This window comes from Acomys minous (assembly GCF_964271855.1).
Source record: "Acomys minous genome assembly, chromosome: 7".
In the NCBI taxonomy this organism is placed as follows: domain Eukaryota; kingdom Metazoa; phylum Chordata; class Mammalia; order Rodentia; family Muridae; genus Acomys; species Acomys minous.
The window spans coordinates 22,136,165-22,160,633 of record NC_140488.1 but is presented as its reverse complement, the minus strand read 5'-3'; the positions used below and the strand labels follow the sequence as shown (position 1 = coordinate 22,160,633).

At 40.4% G+C, this 24,469-nt stretch overlaps 1 protein-coding gene and 1 long non-coding RNA gene across 2 annotated transcripts in view; one reads left to right on the top strand and one right to left on the bottom strand.

Annotated features, from left to right (window-relative positions):
• GPC3 (glypican 3) overlaps window positions 1–24,469 on the bottom strand; it is a 346,350-nt gene that overhangs the window by 19,553 nt on the left and 302,328 nt on the right. Inside the window, exon 7 of the mRNA XM_084790106.1 lies at window positions 22,854–23,013. Within this exon, the coding sequence (XP_084646232.1) occupies window positions 22,854–23,013 (160 nt within the window). The remainder of the gene's footprint in view (window positions 1–22,853; window positions 23,014–24,469) is intronic.
• Window positions 1–24,469, top strand: part of LOC311602270 — a 73,942-nt gene that overhangs the window by 17,851 nt on the left and 31,622 nt on the right. The gene's annotated exons all lie outside the window — the stretch shown is intronic.

Here is a 24,469-nt window from a genome sequence, read left to right as displayed (position 1 = left end):
AGAGCCAATAAAAGAGCTGGTTATAGGTAACAGCTAAATCTGACCTCATGAAATATGGTATTTTTGTTAAGTTATAGCAACTATGTTAAAGTGCCAATTCCTAGATTTTAAGGTAGAAATCAATTTATTGCTGCTTATAACCTTGTTACTGATGGACATGATGAAGTTTTGAAGTAAGAAAGTTCAAACACTGGCTCTTTCCTTTTGAGATAGGTCAGGCTTCTTGGCTCTTTATTTTCTGAGGAGACTGCTCTAAATTGTAATCTTCCCTCCATATGCGGGACCACAGTCCCAGGCATTAGTGACTAATGAGCTTGATCAGGCACAACGCTACTTCCCATTTCCAGGAGGAGAGGTAGTTGATTCAAACTAACCATTTCCCCAGGCCCTGTTTCCTATCCCAGAGTTAAGTGTAGAATGAGGAGGGTAAGAATATGCTAATGAGATCAGGACCAAGGCAACTTACCAGGTCACAACTTCAAATTGCCATAAAACTTAAAGGGCTCTGATACTCAAATCTGTGATCCGGGCCCACTCAGGAGTGACTTGCCACTGCTAAATTTGGTTCGGATTCATTTACCACCTAGAACTCTGACATCAACCAAAATGCCTTTGAGAAAAAGTGGAACCACAGAGGTGACAGGAAACTGTCTCCACCAAGAAATATGATGCTCTTTATTTTTATGTTTTTAATCTTATTATTTAATTATATGTATACGGTGTGTGTCTTGCCCCTGGAGGTTGCAAGTATCACATCTCCCTGAAATTGGAATTCCAGGCAGTTGTGAGGCACCCTGTGTGGTTGCTGGGAACTGAACCTGGGTCCTCTGCAAGAGCAATATGTGTTCTTAACTTCTGAGCCATCTTTACAGCCTTGCCTTGTTACACTGCTAGTGGGTACAATACATTGCAAAGTACGGACTGGGGTTGTGGTTGTTGAAGACGGCCAAAGTAGCTTTAATTCATCTTTGTTGTCATTCCTATAATAGTTCCTTTTTGTCTTCTAAAGAGAGATTGGTTGCCTTTGTGCTGTTTTGTAGCTGACCAGGGTAATCTTATTGGTTTGGCACTACTAAGTATCTGATTCTCTCAATATGTTGCCCTCCTACATCAAATGCAGTTGGAGCCTCATTTCCACAGGGCCAGGTGTTTGGTTTAAGAGGCAATGGGTGCTTATGAGTGAGTCAGTGATGCTGGTTCCTCCCTGGTGACTCAGGCAGTATATACCTTAGGAGTATGAGACACACCAGAGTGGGTGGTATTGTGGTAGAATCCTAGAATTGGAGCCAAATAAGTATAGTTGTCAATACTACATGATCAATATTGACTTGGGTATTCAGATCATTTTTATGAGCCATAGTCTCTTCGCCTACAAGTTGAGATTGCTGTGAGGATATGTGGCAGAATTTAGTGTGCTTTGGTACATAATAAAAGATAAATAAATCTAAGTATTCCATGAAAAGTCAGCAGGGATGGGGGAGGCACAAGAGGCCTTCAAGATAGACAGAACATTATGTGTTCTAATTGTGCATGCCAGGGCCTTTAATGCCCTTATATATCCTGATCTCTCCAAAGTAGTAATTTGTATGTTATTTCTGCCAAGTGTCTTGGGGAACCAATACAGATATGCTAGTAATACAAGCCATAAGAAGAATAGAAGATGAACAATTAATATAACCACTCTGAGAATATCAGGCAGATGCTTTCCTTTCAACTGGTTCAAAGTTACTAAGTCTTCATGCTGGTGTTTCCTTTTTCAACAAATATGTTGCTGCAGAGGGTTGGTTTATATCCTTTTCATTCAATTGTGGGCGTTCACATGTACAGAATGTGCTAGGCAGAGATGCAGACCCTGTCACGGTTAGTAAGGACTTTCAGTAACCACTGGCCCATACTCCTCCTGCTGTCTCTTGAGCCCCTCCCCTTTTTAATTACGTAAAAATAAATAAATGCATACCTGGGGAACAGTGGACACAATTATATGCTTATAGGCAACACATGCCTCATCATTATATATACAGAGTGAAGGCCAATCATTTTGGCCTTTTTGAGTTTACCTTCCTTTTACAGAGCAAGTTCAACCATATTGTAATATTGCACCTAGCAGGATTAGGTGCTCAAAAAGGATGCTCAGTAAATATCTACAAACTGAGCTCAATTGACTGGCTGAGCTGAATCAGTTCTCTTTGATACTTTTTTCCTTTCTTATGCTGCCCCAATGTGTCAGCAATCCCTATACCTTTAGTAAGGTCACTTTCACTAGGTATATGTTATTTACTACTGTGGAAATTGGGAAATGATGAGTGTCCCCTTTAAAAATGGTTAGAGTAGACCCCTAAAGGATGTTTCTAACCATAAAGACCTTAGTAGGTAAACGTGAACCAGGAAGTAATTCTGAGTAATAAGGAAATGAGAATAGCTACAATTTATTTTTTGACTACATTTTTTTTTAAAGAGACAGGATCTCATGTGGCTAAAGCCTTAAACTCTCTTTGTATACAAGCATGATTTTGAACTCCTGATCCTTCTGTGTCACTCTCCTAAGTTCTGGGATGACTAGTATGTAACACAGCATCTGGTTTTCACAGTGCTGCTGTGAAGCCCATGACCTCATTCACACTAGGAAAGGTGTCTACTAAGAGCATACACGGCCCAGGTGTGTGTGTGTGTGTGTGTGTGTGTGTGTGTGTGTGTGTGTGTGTAGGTGACAGTAGTTTTTCTAAAAAAGCAGGCTGTCCTAGAACCTGATTCCTTAGAGTTTTGTTTTAAGTATAGTAGAGCTTTCCACGTAGACATTTTCATATTCTGCCCTGACACCTCTCCCACCAGCATTGTGCAATGCTGGACCATGTATCTCTCCAGAGATTACCATTTGTTTGGATGATGCTGCATCTTTGGATCATGTATCTCTCCAGAGATTACCATTTGTTTGGATGATGCTGCGTATTCTAGCAAGATGGATAAAGCATTTTTTCCCCTGAGGTGCAAGAGCCATGGGAAGATAGTGAAGGATTTGAAGTACAGAGCAAGAAATACCACTGAGGCTTCTGGAGTGTGTGATGAAGCAAGAATGAAGCCCTGGGTTTCATACCCAGCACTTCATAAAGCAGGCATGATGTCTCATACTTGTCATTCCAGAGTTCAGGAGGTGGAGACAGAAGGATCCAAGAGGGGACATATCAGACTCAATTGCTATGTTAGTACTCTACAATGGACTCAGCACTAAGGGCTTATCTTGTCTTTTCATATCGCATTTTGTGTTATGTCTCTTAGGAATGTCAGGAACTGTACCCATAAGGTCCCACCAACACGACTGCCTAAATATGAGCTGAACAAGGACAATAAATATTCTCAAGTAGATGGAATGAGGGAAGGAACACAAGGCCTGAATCCTAAACAGAGAACTGTGGGCAACTAAGTAGGAAAGTAGGAACTGAAAGGAGAAATAATCTTTCCCAGGGAAGATCACACCAATTGATTAGCCAATCCTAACTTGTCAGCTCTGAAAACATATGAACAAATAACATTATCTAGACTGAGCAAGGTATACTTATATATTTTATATATAATTTGGAAGATCTGTGTATATACATATGTGCTTCCAATGAAGGCTTTCTCATTGGGCACGAACTCTAATTTACTCAAATATTTATTTTATTCATTCTAATTTATTTAAATATTTAATTTATTCAAACATTAATTTGTTATAGTGGTAAGTTTCCCTGGTGAAGCTTACCTTGCCCTGATCCTAGTATACTTGTAGCTGAGAAAGATTTATATTTAAGTGTACCATATTGCCACACATCCAGACTGTCCCATCTCTCTAGGCCCTTATTATTAGGGTAGATACTACCTCCAATTTAATAACTGGGCATCTGAGATTCAAAAATATTGCCCACAGCTCTACAGTTCAGAAGCGCTGTGTGTTCTCTTATCCATTGCTCTACACCATCCTGAGTTAGTATAGAAAAGCAGAGGAGGTTTAGAGGACTGGGTGTTCCTTTCCAGATTGGGTAGGGCTATTTCATGATCAAGGAAGACTTATATCGACAAAGAACTATGTGACTTTGTGCTGAAAAGCATGGGTATGACTTGGATACATGGAGACTGAGTCAAAGGAAAGATACAACTGTTCTAGAGATAGAATGTGATGGAGGCACAGTAGCCTGAAGATATGGAAAAGTGCTCAGGCAACAGTTAGGGAGGAGTATATGGGAAGAAACCAATGGTTCCATTGAAAAGGTGGGCTAGGGTGAAATTGTAGAGAGCCTTGAATAAGTGAATCACAAATGAAGAAATGAATGAATATGCTTTCTAGCAGTTACTCAATACAGATGATCGTGCAACCTTGGAACTGAAATCTTAGAACATGCTTTCCCCTGCCTCTACTCTGTCTCTAGATAAGGACAAAGAAGATTGCAGAATGAACTATGACAAGGTAAGTGTATATGTGTGTATGTGTGGGAGGCTGATTCAGAAGCCATGAGGCTGTGTACCTAGAAGCTGGAGCCAAGATCCTGCCTTTCTTCAGAGAAAAGTTTAGCACTGTGAGCCTGCTTCCCCCCTTTTTGTGTGTGTATGTGTTTGTAATGTACATGCACGAGTGTATACATGTTTGCATGTGTATGGACACATGTAGTGGCTGCTCATGCACATGCATCCAATTGCAAATGGAGGCCCAAGACTGATGTCAGAAATCATCTTCAGTCTTTGACTTTATATCTTACCACAGGTTCTCTCAGTTAAATTAGGAATGTAGGCACTGCTTAGTCTCTCCAACCAGCTTGCTCAGGGGAGCTGTAATTTTGCGCCTCCTGAAGCTGGAATTGAAGATGAGCTGCCGTGCCCACTTGTCATTTTATGTGGGTTCTGGGGATCCTAACTCTGGCTTTCAGGCTTCTGTGGCAAGTCCTTTAACCACTGAGCCATCTCTCCAACCCTGAATCCACTTTATCATCATGGCCGTTCATGGGAACTTGAACTGAAGTAAAGACACAACTTCCCGTAAAATTGCCTTAAAGCACCACTCCATGGCTTTTTGTTTTCCTCTAACCAAAAAGGTCATTTGTGTGTGTGTGTGTGTGTGTGTGTGTGTGTGTGTGTGTGTGTGTGTGAGCAAAACTAACATTTGGCAATTAAATGTTGCATTTGAAATCTTTCCGTGCTGAATGGATGTTGGTATCTATTTTATGGTTAAATATGAGACACATGTGGTAGGTAATAAACACCTATCCATGTAGTGTCCCTGTAGATATAAACAGCAAGCTCTTAAGAGCAATTTCCATATTGCATAATGAGTATCAGCAGATGGAATTCATTTCTAGATTATACAAATTTCGGTTCCGCTAGAAACATCAGCCTTAACACATTTGTATTGGAAAAGAACATTTTAAAACAGAGGTATTAACAAATCGGAGATGAAATGGGCGCATCTGGGGATGACTCATTCTGAGTTGAACAAAAGAATTTCCTTAAAAGCATCCATTCCCCAAACTCCCAGCAGAATTGGAGGGGGGGCTTTTACTTGAAGCTTCCTCTTTTCCCACTGCCTTTACTGCCTTGATTTACTAAGTAGAAGTAGATACATTGTGTAAGTCTGAGAGCCTGGTGTTTGGTCCCATGACGAAATCGTTTAAAGCGATTTGCCATTTCTTGCTGGTCCTTGGCCATCTTTATATTGCTATAGCCAGTGTACCCAACTTTATTACTTAGAGGCAGGGCATTTTGTGGTTGGATTTTAAGAGTGCTTACATAAGAACTAAAAAAAAAAAAGGGAGATATAGCTCTGTGTCTGAATCTTAAACCTACCTACTGTGAAATTGTTGTATAGCTTTATGAACTTACACATATGTATATGGCATAAGTATCGTGAGAAGGTTGCAGCACAGAAAGGGGTCAGGCTTCTCTTCCCTTTTGTCTTTAAACCAACATCTTGGTTGATCACAATATTTTTTATTTCTTTGATGTGTATTTGTATTACCTTATAAATCTACGAGTGAGAATGGTTTCTCTGACAAAAGGCAATACTGAATGCTATTTAAAATAGGAAATTAGTTCCAGAACTTATTTTTGAGGCACAGCTGGTTTCCAAAAAAAAAAATTGCCATGAATGATATCAATAGAGACTTTAAGCATCACAGTTTGAAAGGACCAAACAAACTCCATTTTGAAAAAGAAACTCCATTTTGTGTTAAACCTAGCCAAGGGCTGAATTCAGATTCCAGAAAAACCACAAACTAGTCTAAACAGAAAAAATATTCCCTAGCAACACAATCAGCTCACCTTGGGAAAGTCCAAATACACTCTCTGTTGGTCAAGCTGACCAGCAAGCAGGTGGTCTGGCATATAGCAACAACCATTTACGAGACGCCAGGCCAAAGTCCCTAACATGCCCCATGACTGCTTCAACCAATCTTTTCTATAGGCCAACTTGCCCCTACACCTATTACACAACCACAAAACACCAAGGCTTGTAACTCCCCGATTGCAGCTTTTCTACCCAAATGTCATCCAATCATATACTGTAAAACCCATTTCTTTGTGTAAAACCTATAAAAACCCCTCTCAATTGAGAATCGAGGCCACTTCCCTGCATCTGCTGTGCCAGTGCATGGGAGGGGTGGCCCGGGTTCAAACCTGCAATAAAGACTTCCTTGCCATTGCATTTGGATTCGGCTCTTGGGTGGTCTGTTTGGGGAGTCTCTCAAAATTTGGGCATAATAAGTTGACTGTAGCAAAGCCACTCAAACTCAGCCACAGTGTTTTGTCCATTTAAGTTTAGCTATTTTGCTCAGATGTTCTGAGAGGTGTCGTAAGGAGCTAATTAGAATAAGTCACCAAAAAGCCTGGGGACACAAGCCTGTTTAAAACAGAACAACACACACACACACACACACACACACACACACACACACACACACACACACACACTCCATACTGAGTCCTTATGATTTCAGTGACAAGCTAACAAACTGCCATGCTATGACATTTAAACACCCCTATCTTTTGTGCCAGCTTATACCAGTGACCAGTACTCTGAACTAAGGCAATGTGGCTGTAAGTTTGAGGATGGTAGACTATTTCTGTCACGATATAAAATCAAACATAATGTCATGTGGATAGTTAAGTGCTACCTCTGAAATTCTAAAACTCTAGGGGCTTTACAATGGCAAGGAGACGACTTCCTGTAGGTCTACTGTCAAATCTGATGTCTAAATGATAATTGTGAATAGCATGTTCTTTTCTAAAAGCCACAGAAGAAGATTATGGAAGAAAGCCTGTTTTTAAGTATGAAGTTGACACTGAAAAAAAAAACTTTACACTTTTACATTAATCCTGCAGAAAGATGGGCTAGTATAAAGTAATTCACACATTCTTGGTAAATGCATGTAGAATTTTCTCTAGAACAGACTGGATAGCTGTAAAAAAGCCACAATAAATTTAAAAACATGAATACCATATAAAGCTTATTAGCTAAGTGCCACCGAGCTTTGTAGCAACACACAGCTGCAATTTTACTTCCTTGGGAAGCTAAGGCAAACAGATTCCAAGCTAGAGTCCAGACCAGAAAATTTAGTGAGATTCTATCTCAAAATGATGTTTAAAAAGGCTTAGGGATGTAGCTTGGTAGTGTATCTGTCTAGTGTTCAAGACACCGGATTTAATCCTCAGTACCAAAAAATCAATGACAGCAACAACTAACTCAAAGAGCTCCATAAAGCACCGTGGAAAGAAATTAGGAATCGGTAACAGAAAGCTGTTTGGCAAATTCACAAACATCTGAGAATTACCCAGCACAATCCCGAGTCAAAGAAGAAAGCAGAGAGAGGACATTGGAAAATATTTTGAGATGAATTAAAATAAAGTTGTAATGTAGAAAAAATCTATCGGACACAGGGAACATAGTGCTGCGAGGGAAGTTTATGGTTAGAGTCTACTCCATTAGTTACAAAGATTTCCCACCCATAAATGAATCTTCCACATGGCATAAAGCTGTGAAAACCCAGGTAGCTCAGCACTTAGCACAAACTCCAAGCTCAAGCAATAAGGCATAAATGTTTGCTCTCTCTTGGTTGTGGTGTCTGGCTCCTGCAAGTGCTTGCCACTGCACCACCAACATAGCCCGGCCAGTACCAGGACCAGATGTGCAGCTAAAATGAAAATCCAACACATCAACTAGCTACTGGACCAGCCAGGTCCTTAAAACAGTTGGGCTCCTGTAATATTCAAACAATCAAGAGAAAGTGCTTTGGAAAATATGAAATTGTTTTACAAATCGAACAAGCATAAATATTTATATACCAGATGCACATAGCATAATTATTGAAACGCGAAAAGATTAATCACTAGAAAAACCAACCCGGCTTCATGTGAAGTGTTTTTTAAATTCAATATCCTTCCTAACCTTGCTCTTTTCATTTGTTTCTCGGGGTGGAAGTGTTTTCATTATCACTTTGGTAACCTGGGGTGCTGGGAAGCTATCCAGACCTCAACTTCTCTTCTTTTTTTATTTTAAGACTAGGTCATGTATTTTATATCAGACGATTCATTTGGAAGTCATTTAGGTCATCATTTGGACAGGCTTGTTTTAATTTTATCCCTACTGGTGTTTGCTTTTGTAAGGAGAACAGATGTGGATGGTAGGGAGGATTCATGAACACTCAAACAGCCCTTTTCTAGGAATTATAAATCCTCTGGCTTCTTAAACATTAGAGATGAACTGATAAACCATTACATGGGTGCCTGGTGACCTAGTTGGCTCCATTCATATTCAGTCAAGTAATGCAGTGGTGGTTTTCAGCTTCTCTTTCTCTAAAATGCTTCCTTTATGCCCTTGATTATACTTGCTTTTCAATATCCTACATTTTGTGTACAGTTTCAGCTATAAGACAAAAAAAAAAAAAACAAAAAAAACAAAACAACAATAGCATCTACCCTACAGCATTATTGAGAGAGTAAAATTAGATGATTTACATAAGATGCGTAAAATTGTGCAGTAAGTATTCCAAAATGTGAGCTACTGGGCTGGCAAGATGGCTCATCATATAAACATGCTCACCACCAACCCTGATGACTTGAGTTCAATCTCCTAGACCAAAGTTCTCAACCTCTCGGTCATGACCCTTTGGTAAACCTCTACTGCCAAAGAAGTTACATCACAATACATAAGAATAGCAGAATTTATGGTTGTGAGCCTAGCCTTTAACGGCTGAGCCATCTCTCCAGCACTTGGGAGGCAGAGGCAGGCGGATCGCTGTGAGTTCGAAGCCAGCCTGGTCTACAAAGTGAGTCTAGGACAGCCAAGGCTACACAGAGAGACCCTGTCTCAAAAAACCAAAAAAAAAAAAAAAAAAAAAAAAAAAGAATAGCAGAATTACAGTTATGAAGTAGCAATGAAAAAGTTTTATGCATGGGGTCACCACAACATGAGGAACTATAGTGAACTGTTGCAGTGTTAGGAAGGTTGATACCCACTGGGTTATACCTACATAGTGAAAGGAGAGAGAGAACTGACTTCTGCAAATTGTCCTCTGACCTCCACAGGTATACATACTCTCTTGTTCTGTCTCTCTGTGTGTCTCTGTGTCTCTGTCTCTCTCTCTGTCTCTGTCTCTCTCTCTGTCTCTCTGTCTCTGTCTCTGTCTCTGTCTCTGTCTCTGTCTCTCTCTCTCTCTCTCTCTCTCTCTCTGTGTGTGTGTGTGTGTGTGTGTGTGTGTGTGTGTCTGTCTGTCTGTCTGTCTCTCTCTCTCTCTCTCTCACACACACACTAGCATGTTCAGTCTCTTGGTGCTATTCTCCTCTAGTGTTATGTTGTAAAGGATTAAAAGGTCCTGATTGACCTCAGTGGAATGGGGTGCTGTAAATGAATATCAGTATCTTCCATGGAGATGGATAGGTAGATGACACACCTACTGTACATGTAGAGGCCCTGCCAAAGAATCCAGGTCAAATTTACTGACCAGACCAGGATGGCCCTCCCTCATGATACACTCTAGCAAATCTTCCAGCCTTATTCCTAGCTTCCTTCTACTCACACTATATCACAGAAAGCCCCTAAACTCTTGCTTACCTCCATGCCTTTCCTTATGCTTGCCTGCCAGCTTTCTCCTCTTTTCACCTAATTCCATATGTTGTTTCAAACACAGCTCGATTTGTGACCACCCCAGTATGGATTTGTAGCTTTTCCTTTGAGGTTATATAGCTCTGTGCATGCTACAAGCAGTACTTGAACAGCATTACAGTCTAATTTTCTGGCTAGGCATGTATGCCCCGTCTGTTGCCTTCTTTTCTTCCCTCAGTCCTAACCATATGAATACCATCAGGTATTGTGCCCATCCATTTCTGTATGGTCAGGGCCATGTAACAGACCCTAATTGGGCACTAATTACGAGCAAGGCACTGGGAGTTACCTGACCCCAAGCTTCCAGGAAGAATATTAACAAAGCACTCTGTCTAGGGTGAAGCTTCACAGGAGGGGGAGGTGCCTCTGAAGCTAATTTAAAAGATGCAGAAGGGGAAATAATTATGGGCTAAGAGATCAGCATGTGCAGAATATTAACCATCACTGCTTATTGAAACCTATCAAAGAAAAAGCACTGGACTACGTGCTTTATGCGTGTTACAGAAGACTTTAGAAAGTCCCAGACAGGCCTGAAAGACTAGGATGACATTTTTGTGAGAACTGTAAAGTAGCTGGAATATAGGGTGGGTTAGGGGTTAATGGGAGCCAGGATTGGAGAAGGTTGGAGCCAGATGAAGAAAGGCTAGGTTAAAGCATTCGGCCCCCTGCCGTTCATTCCTTCCTAGAATCCAGGGAAAGCAATGAGAACATCTTTTTTTTTTACTCCTAGCTGGATACTGAGAAGATTTTTAACTTCTGCTTGAGGGAAGGCATACCAACCTTCCCTCCTTAAGTTAAGCCTGATTCCAAACTTCTTTTCAGCAAGTTAAAGCTAAATTCTGGCTTCTGTAATTGGGTTTAGAAAGCCCTAGAATACAATATGCATGATTCCACAGATACTATCCAAATCATCACTGTCCATCTCCCTAGTCTATCTTTCTTGCTCCAACTGCCATTCAAATAAAGTGGTACATGGGGGAGAAGTAAAGCCAGAACAGAAAAAAAAAATGGAGCAAGAAATTCATTGCTCCACATTCTAAGAATCCCTGACTCAGAAAGCGGTGTCTCAAATGTAGACTAAGAGTGACCCAGAACTTGTAAACACACAGCCAGGAGAGCCCAGTACTTCTTTTCATTATGGATTTAGTCTTTGAGTGCTGTGGGTCTCAGATAGGTTCAGATCCTGGCAGGCACAGAGTGTGGCCATGCTTAGTGTGCTGCTGTGTGCATATGTGGGACACAGCTAGTGGTTTGACCAGATTTGGCAAGAATCTCATGGCTAATTTTCCCAGAAGTTGGTGGGGTATGTGAGTGTGAGTACTGGTGGGGTATGTGAGTGTGAGTAATACATTGCCTCCCTGCACAAACAAGAAAGAAATGTTGAACAGGAGAGTGGGAGTGTGTTCCAAATTTAGCTTTCTTTCCAACCTCTGCCCATATGGTTGATGGTTTAAAAAAAAAAAATGATCACCAAGCCAACAAAGTGTAATCTGATATTAAGAGTTCCAGGCTCTGTGAAACCAGAGCTAATAGCAGCACACGGGATTCATTTGTCCCAATGCCCTCTGATAGGGAGGCTGAACTCTCCCAGAGGTCCACATCTCTATGTCCCCAGTGAGCTGGCCTATCAGACTCTCGTCCAGATTTTGGATGGGACTGATGAGATTTCCATTGGTTAAGTGAGACTTCAGAAGGAGCCTGTCAAACTCAAAAAGGAACAAAGAGCTTTAGAAAACAAAAAGTCCGTGGATCTGGTTAGCAGTCTCAGAGTTAAGGAAGTTCCCAAGCCTAGGATTCCTAGAAGTCAAAGTGACTAAAAATGAGATGCTCTTTCATTTGTTAGCATAACTTTGGAAGACAGGAACTTCTCCCCACAGTGAAAAGAGCTACTGCTTTAAGCTAAGAGCTCTGAAGAATGAAGGAAGGATGAAGGAAAGAAAATAAATCTTTCCAATGCACCTCCTCACTGCATTGGTATGCTAGTAAATATTTAACAATTGGCTCTCAAAACAAGAAGCATGCATGTCCTTTTATTTTCAGTTTTATTGGAATAAAGGATGTGCAGCAATTGTTTATAGATAAAATATATGATACTCTTTATAATAAAATTAATGTAGGAATTGTTTTTTACAGAATGCTTTCATTGACCTTTTCTTTGCCAGAAGTTTGTATCTATAACTAAACTACATTGCAACTGATAAACACATAAAGGAATATGAAGGAACATCACAGAAATGAAGAAACAAAAGCATCAGTTGGGACTTCTCTCTATCAGTGACCAAAATGAAATATTTACTATTACCTAATGGTTTTGAAAATGTGGCGCACGCCTTTAATCCCAGCACTCGGGAGGCAGAGGCAGGTGAATCACTGTGAGTTCGAGGCCAGCCTGGACTACAAAGCGAGTCTAGGACAGCCAGGGCTACACAGAGAAACCCTGTCTCGAAAAACAAAACAAAAACAAAAACAAAAAAAAAAAAGAAAAGAAAATTTGGAAAACTATTTCCCCAAATAGTGTGCTAGTCACCATGCAATGGCTATAGCTAGCACACAATTACAAGTGCAAGCTACACTAACCCCAGTTTTTCTCTATCACTCCTGTAAGTAATTCTAGGCAATCAGCATAACAGTAACTAGAGCCCTGACTTACTGTGTCTGCTAATTTCTAAGGGAATAACTACTTCTATCATGGGCAACATCAAGCTACAAATGAGCTGGCAGTTGCTGCAGAGTGGGAAAAGTATACAGTATTTCTGCCTCACAGATACAACAGACACAGTTATACAATGTGGCACAGTAATTAGAGTGGGGTAAGGTTGGAGAATAGAATTTATTTTATTATAAATTTACGGGGTTCACTCTTTATTAATAATGGCTACATCTAATAACTGGTGCAGAGAAACTATGAAAATGTATAAATTGGCTTTTTATGACAAAATGCCACTCAGCTCAAGTGTGCCACTGCCCTCATCCTATTTAGACTGCATTTGAGTGGGTCCCACCAAGGTAAGGAGGGATGCCAAGCAGACATGTGCAGAACAGGCTACTCCTCCCTGTTTGAAGTGTGCTCTGCTATTCTGCTGTTTATTGCTGATCTGTAAGAAGATAACAGGAACTGAAAATCAGCAACTTAAAACTTGTATAGCATCTCGACAGATACTTTTTGGTCTGTTGAATGCTGTAATTAAAAACTGAGGTTTATCTTTGGTTATACTGAGGTTATATTACCTTTCTCTGGTAATATATGGTTGTTATATTCTACAAAAGTATTGGTCCATGATAGCTTTGGTGGAAGGAGTTCTGGATCATAGGTTACTTGAGATGCAGTACTTTATTCTTTGTGACCAAAAGCAGATTGGAGAGGGTAGTGTAGGAGATGAGTGTAAACCAGATAACCTAGATAGTGATAATTCAGCCATTTAAGCTAGCCACTTGAAGTTGCGGGGGGTGGGGGGGTGGGGGGGGTGGGGGGGTACTCTATTCCACTCCTGCCTTCCTAAAACAAGGGCAGGAGGGCCACATGCCTGTAGATAATCAGGAAGAAACAAGATCTATTGTGTTGTAGAAGCAAGACACCCCCAGAGCCTGTGAGTGACAGAGGATGCTGCAAAGACTCCCTGGTAAAATCTCTGCTATTCTTAAGGATCAATTTGCTTAGAAAAATAGCTACAGAAAATTCTAATTGGTGACATGTGCTCAAATACAAACAACCAGAGAGAGTCTGCTCTCGGCTGAAAAGCTGGTTTGTTCCACCATCATTATTTTCTTTTGCTCTACTTATGTATAACCATCCCACTTCAGAGCTAGAGATATTAACACATACTCACCGTATGTTCATTAGACTAATATTTTAAATATATTTAGCTTAACGAGTACCCAAATTCCTCTATAGTCAGGGAGCTTATTGTTTCCTAGGGCAAGTCATTCATTCCACTGAGGAATTGCTCAAAGGGTAGGAAAGTTCATCCTCTGTCAGTCAAAGTATGGCTCCTTAGACATTCCACGCATTGCTTCCAGTTCTTTCCTCCTCTTTCAAGTGTAAGGCCTCTAAACCATAGACAACATCCACATCTCCCCAATTCGTATCTTGTGTAGAGTAAACACTGACACTTATTTTCGCTGTCTTCCCATTATCACTGTTTAAATTCTTCCTTGTGCTTCTCATCCTTCTCTCGATGCTTTTTGACTATAGATGCTCATTCAGTGCCTGGCCTGACTTGCCTACTTGACTGAGTCCCTTTGTGGATTAGAATAGGGATCTCCTATCTTAGTCCTCCCAAGTTCAGCTATGAGAATCTGGAAGAGCCATCTAAGGAGTCAGTCATAAGATAGGGAGAGTGGGATACTTTGCTATCTTGCCAAATATGGGGGTGAAAGGAAGCAAATGTGAAAACTAAAGATTGCACATGGGGTTTGGGGTGTAGCTCAGTGGCAGGGTTCTTACTTAGCAAGCGTCAAGCCCTAGGTTTCATCTACAGCACTGTAAAAACCAAATCAGCTAGCTCTGCACATGCATAATTGAGATATTTACTTAATTTGTGATACTGGTAGCTGAGCATTCTACCACTGACCTTTCTGCCTCAGTCCTGAAATGTTTATTGGAAACTAATTAAATGACAGTTACTAAGAAAGTTTGTGTGTGTATGTGAGGGGGGTGGTGGTGACTGATAGCTGAGTCCTTAAGGTAAAAACAGGGGCAGAGGACCCAGCACAGACACTGGCTCCTAGTTTGTAGCTCACGGATGGTGATGATCAGCAATATAATTACTAAGTAAATAAAGGTGGAGTAGAGGCTTTCCTCCAAATTCTGGCGTCTGAGATAGTCTGAGAGCAGGAGGAAATCTCATTAGCACCTTCAGGATAAAACGTGTAGATATTGGATGAAAAAGACATGCTTGAAACCCTCCCAGGAGCTCATGGGTACTTGGGCAAATCACTTTACTCTGAAAGCCATCCTGAAGGTGCTAATGAGATTTCCCCCTGCTTTCACACACAGGCTGCCTACAGACACCAGCATTTGTAGGGCAACCTCCACTCTGTTTTTATGTACGTGGTAATTATATCACTGCTTAAGTCCGCCCACAAGTTACAAATTAAGGGAGTCTATGCTAGCACTCCTCTTCTTACCTTAAAGGCTTACTTAATATCGGCCACATAAATTAGGATAGTTTTTTTTAATAAAAAGATAAAAATCAGTGTATTTGGAAATCATCAGAACTATAATTTAAAAAAAAAGCTGAATAAGGGGGCTCACATTTGTAATCCTAGCACTGGAAAGGCTGAGACAGGGAGGGGAGCCATGGGTTTGAGGGTGAGCCTAGGTTATAGTGTGTGATCACGTCTCAAAACAAACAAGCAAGCAAACAAAACCAACCAACCAAAAAAAAAATGAAATAAAAAAAAATAAATTAAGAAAAAGTCAAACTGTCATTTCTTTGGTCCCTCTAAGCCCTGTCTGGAGGATGGGTCAGACCCCCTAAACTATGAATGAGATGATCACAAATCAAGCCGAAATTTAAAAATCCTGCTGTAGAGTAGGGGTGCGGTGGGGTGAGGTATGCAAGCACTTTCTACTCCATCGTACCAGGTGAACTGACCACTCTGGATTCCTTTCCCACCAACTGCCAATGCCAGGATTTTGTATTTTGTCTTGTAAGGATTTAATAAAAGTCATTAAAAAAAAAAAGGTAAGAAAAAAAAAACCCATTGCCAGATCACCATTGTTTTCAAAGAAATTTCCAATGCCAGCACTAATTTAAGTAGGATTTCCCACGTTTCTTTTTGTTCTGATATCTTATCCAGCAGAAGTGACCATCCCATTTGATGGTACAGAAACTCACCCTCCCAAACTATTTGGGGATGTTAGCCCATAGAACTTGCTTTGCTTCTGCTGGCCAACACAGATAGAAGCTTTGTCATTGCCACTTTCTGGCTGGCTTGTCCTCTGCTTATCTACTAGCCGAGGCCTGCGTCTGGCTGTCCTCTTTTTTTCTATCTATACATATAAAGTTTAGTTGACACTGTCACTGAATTGGTCAGCATTGCTTCTTTCCAGAGAAAATCAACTGCAACCCAGGTGTCCAAATTCATAATATTTTTTGTAGTTAAAATATGATTACAAAATATAATAATCTTAAATTGTTCCCATTATCCATAATACTAACCTCATTCTTACTGGTATGTGTAAAAAGAGCAGATGGAAAAGTCATAATGAATTACTGTGGATGCCTGGCAGTGGTGGCACATGCCTTTAATCCCAGCATTTGGGAGGCAAAGGCTGGTGAATCTCTGTGAGTCCAGGATTGACAGGGCTACATACACAGAAAAAACTGTAACCAACCCCCTCCATTAAAAAAAAGAATTACCCTGGATATAAAAGCATCATATACCAATGTTCCTGTGAGGCAGAATCACAAGGCAGAGAACTGGAAAAAAATCAAACAACAGAATAATCTCATCCCAGACAACAAACTTCTGAAAACACCTCAAACTGTGATAACTTTACAAAAAAGATTTCTACTTTTCTTCATCTCATTTATCATGAGCTTACCTATGGTAACTCCCTAGTCAACACTAAGACAGTGAGAAGGCTCCTTTCTTGGTATACGTCTCAATTGGCAGATTATATCACAGCTAAAGCTCACATCTAAGTCCTCTTTTGTAAGCCCCAGAAGCTACACAAAGCTCTGGGGGGGGGGGGGGCGGGGGTTGAGATCGGCTGTCTTGTCAATCTATTAGCAAGAAGCACCTGGTCTGTGTGTGAAGAGTGTTATTATAGTGAGCTTTGCTTCCTTTGGCTTCCCCACGGTATTAACTCCCTAAAAGCAAAGACCTAGACATGAAAGCAGCCTGCTTGTAGCTAAGAGCAAAAGAGAATGGAAAGCATCAAGGGCCCTTTCTTGACCCTCCCCAACAAGCTGTCCACCCCTGCCCTCACTGCCCCACTCCCACCAAAGAAAACCAACCGTAACTAGCTGTGATTCTTTCAAGATGTAGGTGCCTACTACTGCTGCGACTCTGCTTATTTGTACAACTCAGCACACATAGTTGTCATTGTTGAAATACCTTCTCACTTTGGACCACCCTGGGCAAAAACTAACTTAATGCCTCCATTTTTAGGAGTGGAGAAGAGAATAGATGAATAATAAAGATGACTGGGCAGAACATTTGGGCCTTTAAACTTTTTCTTAAAGGTTTTTGCAAAAAAAAAAAATTTAGACCCCAATAGTACTGAATAATAGTTGTATTACTTTAAATGGGCATGCTTTTTTTTTTTTTATAATTTATACATATGTTTCTATCCACTGTCTCACATGCTTCAGCAACTAATGATCTGGGCATTTTATCAGTACTTCCACAAATGAAACTGAAACTTGATGGGGCTGAGGGATTCTAAAAGTCACAACATTGGGAAGTGGCAGAGACAGAACATGGGTCAAATTCCTTGATTCCCTGGACTACATGACTTTTTACGTCTCAAGCTTCAGTGCCCTAAATGTTGAGAATGCCCCAGTTGCTCACTAGATGGGATCCACTTCCTAGTAGATAGCTTGGGTCCTTTTGCGTTGAAACCCGATTATTCAAGGGACTGATATCTTTATAAATAAGGTTGGAAAGAGTCAATACAAGATCTTGCCTGAGAGTTCCAACCATGGTTTAATTACTTAATGGGAAACAGCCTGTGACATAAGTGTCAAAGCTCTATACGATGCGTTTCCAAAGAGAACAAAGGAAGTAAAACTATGTTGCTCAAACTGCAGAATCCATTTTGGGAAACTGCCATAGTTCATGACTGAATTTGTTGCCAATGGGTCAATATGGATAGATTTATTACTGCTTCTAATGTATTTTGAGCTCTGCACTGGACTCTACATGTCACCCATTAAAACAACAACCCAGGCTGTTCATTCCTTTATAAGCTCTCTGTCTGCAGATGTCACCTGGGATAAACCGTCTATCACAAAGTGTCTCCATTGGTTTTATCCCTTTCACCAGTCCAACACATCAATGGATTCCTTAATGCACAGTGTTTACCAGCTCACATTTATGAGGATTTGACTTGACAGTTTAGAAGAATACACCATCGAAATGGCTATCCCCTTGTTTATGCCACAGAGTTGTTGGCTGTACTTGATCATTTAAAAAAAAAAAGTGGGGAAAAAGATTCTGAGTGGGTTGGCACATGCTTGTATTCCTATCACTTGGGACGTATATATAGAAAAATCAGAAATTCAAGGTCATTCTAGGCTACACAGTGAGTTGAAGACCAACCAGAGGTACACGCGACCCTCTCTCAAGGGAAAAAAAATCTAAATAACAAATAGAAGTGACTTTAAGATAGTTCCTAATCGATATTTATTTAAAGTTATTGTTTTACCTTTCAAGTATAAACTAACTGCAGAACAAGAGTAGCTGATAGAGAACTATTAGATGTACGGCTGAGAAACCCTCCAGCCACTTCCACAAGGCTGCTTGGAAGAGGAGTAAGTAACAAGCCCATCTCTGAACAAAACAAAATGTGTAAAATGCAAAGGAAAAAGATGAAACAAAAGAAGGAAGAGATGAAGGTAGGCCCATTAAGAGAAGCATCTGGCAAAGGTTAAGGTGAGTTTTAAAATTGAATATATCCCAGGAAGCTTGGAAACATATAAAATCTTCTTGGTAATATTCTGTTGTACAAGTGTGCTGAGGGGCTTGGTGCAGGCAGTCCTTTGTGAGAAGGCCGAGTTACCTCACTGGAAATGTCAGTGTGGTTAGAATGGGAAAGAAAAAAAATCGGATCCATTCTAAGTGGAACTATACCTCAGATGGAATCAGAGAACCTGCAAGGTTAGGTGTAAATGCATAAAAAGTTACCCTGCCCTCCCTCCCCGCAAGTGACTTGGCAGGAACTACAGCCAAAGAAATGATCACAGGCTGTTGGTGATAGACAAATCTGTAAGAATTGTTTAGGCATTATCTTTACATTACAGATGGTGAAACTGACTCCTAGACTGTGGAAGGAAGTTTCATTAGGACCCCTGGGAGTTAGAAACAATGCCCAAGAATAGAACTTGGGAGAGCTTGTTATATGCAGTGAATAAGAAGGGGGAAAGTGAGCCAGGAAAGCCAGCCAATAGGATCACTCCTGGTTATGATGTAAAATGTCTCTTCAGGGACAGAAGGAAGATACAAGAGATCTGAACAGACTCTCAGCCATGTTTTTTTATCCCAAGTTGTCTTCTGGAGGAGGAGGAGGCAATTTGCAGTACTAAATGAAATGGTAAATGAACATCATGTTCCAAGTCAAGTTGACTAAATAAATGGATGATGATGAATCACCAGGACCACATGGCATCTTCCCAGATTTTGGGTGAGCTTATATAATAGCTAACCAATGTGTATAGTCTGTTGTTCCAAATAGCTATTGTGCCTTGAGCATGACAGATTGGCAATGAGTGTCTTCGCCACAAGAAGTGTTCTAAAGAAAGCCTAGGAAACCACAGGCTGGTAGAATCACTGATCAGGATAGGCATCTTTTCCCCTGTAAATTAAATTAGCTACTTTTTGCATAGTGATTTACAGGTTACAAAGTCCTTAAGGTTAATCATGCCTAACAAACTGACTAGAGTTATTGGACAGGACCACTCTGCATATAAACAAAAGGAAGCAAAGGATGAAATCTAAGTACATTTTGACAATGCCCTTGACAAGGCACATCAAACACTGCCTACAAAAGTTAGATTTCTTTGGATAGAGACAAGGTTTACAGGCAGAAAGTCATGAGACTTTTGTGGAGAGGTATGGCTAGTGTTGTATCTTAAGGTCCAGTGCTGGGGCTAGATAATGTTTTGGTGAATCATCTGGGCAACCTTTATAATTTATATGGCCACAAGAGTTGCTAGACACAGGTTGGGGGCATCCCTTACCCAAATGCTTAGGACCTAAAGTGCTTCAGGTTTGAAGTTTCTCAGATTATAGGGTATTTGTGTGGCCTTTACTGGTTGAACATCTCTAATCTAAATATTTGACCCTGGTTTGAGCATCATGTTGGCACTCAAAGGGTTTGAATTCCATGCTACTTTGGATTTCAGGCTTTTGAATAAAGCATTGTTAATCTGTAGCATAATTAAAAAACCCACTTTCATATTTTCAAGGTTACATTGAGGAACAAAGAAAACAGTTGAGTAGATTGGTTCAAGAGTAGCCTCTGAAACCATACTGCCTGGATCGCAGTCCTGAATCTGCCCTGTGGAACCAGGAAATCACTCTAGAGTGTGTCATGAAAGCATTGACAGAACTTATTTCAATAATTCAAAGGATTATTTTATATAGCCATTGGTTTTTTACAAGATTTCAGGAGAACTAACAACAGTGGAGCACTTAGTATATGTTAATATGTGCCAAATATAGTGGTACATATTTTGTCAACTGTTCCTTTGATATATTCTTGTAATAGACCAATGAAGTTTGGTTATAATCCCCATTTGATGAATGAAAAGGTGGAGAATTAGAAAGAAGGTGATAAGACTTGAGGAAATTTGTTCTAAGTCATACTATCATGTAAGGAAAAGAAGTCGAATATATGCTTGCTCTATAGCAAAACTTAACTTTCATAGTCCCTGAATCCTATGTGGAATGTATTGTGAGGGACAGGTATGATTTAAGAAGAGAAGAGGCTTATCTTTATAGTCACAAACATGGACAACAGTATGAAAATAGAAACAGCAAGGCATGTTTATGGGGTTCATGGGACACAAATACACCTTTTGAAAGCTGAAATAAACAGTGTCTTTGTAGCTAATGGTAGAAAATATGGCCTGAAGGTTAGTTAGGGATAGATGACAAGACTCTCTTAGAATTCTACAGAGGATCTGAGCTTCATCTTCAAAGCAATAGGACAGGATGAAGGCAGCTGAGCTGGGAGAGTATGAGATGCTTCAGAAAGATTAACCTGACATCTGTGCATTATGAATTGTTGGAATCTTCTGCCTGGATCTGTGATTCTTTGTCTACTAATTTGCTGGCTTAAAGCTCACAATATTCCTGCCTTAGCCTAGAAACCTGGAGGCCACTTAGGACTTGTTTGCAATATCATATGCAGGGGGGTGGGAGGAGCGAATGAAGGGGATCAGTAATAGAAACAGAAAAAGTGACAAAGGAGGAAAAAAGAACCAAAGATAACTTTAGGCTAAATCTCAGGGGACAAAGAGAATCAAGGTACCATTAAGAAAAGAGAGGTTATCAAAGCGGAGCCAGTTGGAGATAGTCAGTTTATAAATTTGACTTCTGACCCATCAAATTGGGGATAATGGTGGTAAAGCCTGACATAAAAATTTAGTAACCAAATGGAGATGTGGCCTGGTAACTTAGGAAAATAATTGAGACTGATAGTAATGATTTTACATTGTCTCTACAGTATCAAAAAATAAATAAAAGTGGGGGAATGGAGAGATGGCTCAGGTTAAGAGCACTGACTACTCTTCCAAAGGTCCTGAGTTCAGTTCCCAGCAACAACAGGGTGGCTCACAACCATGTATAATGTGATCTGACGAAACAGTGGAAATCAGAAGCCTCAAAGGAAAATACCATTTTCCAGGGGCTGAGAAGTGTCTGGGGAAAATGAAGAGGCACTGTTCAATGGACATAGTGTATTAGGCATGCAAGATGGAAAATACTAGACATCTGCTGTTGACCAAATTGGACCTAATTAATAGCACTTACAGTGCATGTAAAAACTGGTTAAGAGGGAAGATTTCATATTAGTTTTCCTCAATGAAAAAGAAAACATTTAGAGAGGGAGAGTGGAGAAGATATGTGTGTTCTCTCTAGAGAAGAGGGAAAAGAGGTGTAATATAAGACCTCTGGCTGGCAGCCAGCTTCAGGGCAGGATCAGGATAGATAGCAGTCAGTAAGGGGAATGAGGCTATGAGAGAAACAGGGCATGGAAGCCTCTTAGAGGCCTAGGACAATAGAGTTTCAGGCAGAAGCACTGCATGGAGAAGAAAAGGGCATGGTAGTGAAAATCCATCTCTCCCTTGTAGAGAAAACTCATTTCTTCTCTGAGCCCAGCTTCCTTACAAAGAACTTTCTACAGGAAGAACCCTGTCGATATGAAAGGCCTTAGGAACTCTGAGATACAACAAATGGGAGGAGATTGTTGTTGATTTTGTATTTCCTTATTGATGCTAGCATCCCTGGCATTTCTCTTTTCTACTGCTATTGTTTTTATGTAGCTGCACAGTGATCTGTTGGAACTATCAGACCAATTTGAGGAAAGAAAATGGACAGGTTTGGAGAAGGAAAAGTCAACACATAGTTTTTCCTTTTAGTTATTTCATTGTGGGTCTACTTCTTTTGTTATGGTATTGAGGAGTAAACCTAGCACCTCATCCATGAGATGCAAGTACTATACCCAACCACAACCCCAAGCCTCCGTTGGGTTTGCACAAGATTCCCAAGGTAGCACTGCTTTGTATAACCAAGACCTAAGGATAACTCCAATGGGAAAGCAGAGCCCTCTCTCAATTCATTTCTAGATGACGAAAAACAGGACAATGCTTTTCTAGTCTACCAAGGGTCAGAGATGGGGGAGTGGGGCTAACCTAAAAGCTTCATCTTTTGAGACTATCAACTTTCCCAAAAGAGTTCATGACATTGTGTGCTGCAGGGATTTTAGTGGAGGTCTAGAAAGCAATTGCTTTTTTTTTTTTTTTTTTAAGTTCTGAGAGTATCGCCATTTTCAGCCAGTTACCTGCAAGGAAGCGGAGTTGATTCTTCACTTTCATCATCCCATCACCAGAGCCTCCAATGCACTCATCTTCATCATCACCACAGTCTCCACTTTCCAGCTCTTCCTCATCCAGGGGTTTATCCAGAACTTTCCCCTTGGGCACAGACATGGTTCTCAGGAGCTGAAAGAAAATAACAGGGATATAGAAGTGCTCTTTTTTTCCTGGAAGGTTTAGAAGAATGTGTTACCACAAAGTACACATCTTTTAACAACTGTTTTCAACTGGGCACAATAGCATACACTTAATAGTTCCAGCTACAGTGGAGTTTGAAGCAGGAAAATTGCTTGAGTCCAAAGTTCAACACCAGTTTGTGTAACATAGTAAGATTCCATTTTTAAAAATCATTTTCAAATTTAACTGTGTGCTTATACATTATAGAGCTTCATACTTCTGGACAATTCCACAGCACTTGATATGATTCTCCACTCTTCCACTCCTCTTAAAGCACACGGAAGTCAGAGGATACATTGCATTTACATCTCTATAACATCATATCTAAGTTCCCAAGAGTCTCTATAGTAGGAGGACACTTGACAGGTGAAGCTTATGTAGAGTCTACATGGACATCAAGATCAGGAAAAAAAATCCCTACAAAATGTCCTTGAATGGCATTTACCTCTATTATATGAAAACAACTATTCCTAATTGAATAAAGGCATAACCAACTCTTAAATGACTAGCACTCTATTCAAACGACTACTTAAACTTGTCACACCCCATATTTTGGCCAGTAGGAAAAAAAAATTGTGAACAGATTTTCTCTTCTGCAGTTTTAGTAAGTAAGGCATTTTAAATCATTCTGCCTTATCATAGCAAATATGCTTATTAAAGTACATGTTTGCTTTGATTTTGGGGGCATAGCTTTTCAGTCATGTGGCTTAGTTTTATGGGATTCCTATCATGCCAGTGTCTCTCTGTGACAGACCCATTCTTGCGCTATGAATGAGAGTCCATTTAGTTTCCTTGTCATCTCTCTCCAAGGCTTTATGGTACTCTCCTCAATTCCTGCTCCAATTGCTGTCTCATCACCCATTTTTCACCCTCTAGGTCCCACCCCTTGATTTTCAATGAGAGTTGGGGATGCTTTATCTTCATTTGTCAACTTGGTAGGTAAGATTTGTAGTGAGCATGGAGTGAGTCTCTGGGAAGGATTTCCTAGGTTAGGTTAGTAGAGATGGGAAGGCCCATCCTAACTACGGGTGCAACCATCCCATGCGTTGTCCTTCTGGACTGTGGATAGATACACCAGCTGCCTCATTCTCCTACCAGCCCAGTCTTCTCTTGAAAGGCAGAACTTTATCATTAGCAATAAATACAAGTAGGACTTTTCCTCATGCTGACAGCCTCTCTTTGTTCCTTTTTTTTTTCTTTACAGGCAATGATGGGTAAATATTGAGTTCCTTTAAATGTTCATTGATGTCTAGTTAGGTGTACTTTGTGTACTTCCCACTCCATAACCCAAAATACTAAGGAGTTCAAAACACAACAGATGAAAAGGGGCTAAGTTTAGTTCACAGCACGAATCTCACAAGACTGTTTCCTTGAGATGCACATTGATAAATGGTTGAGGCATAAC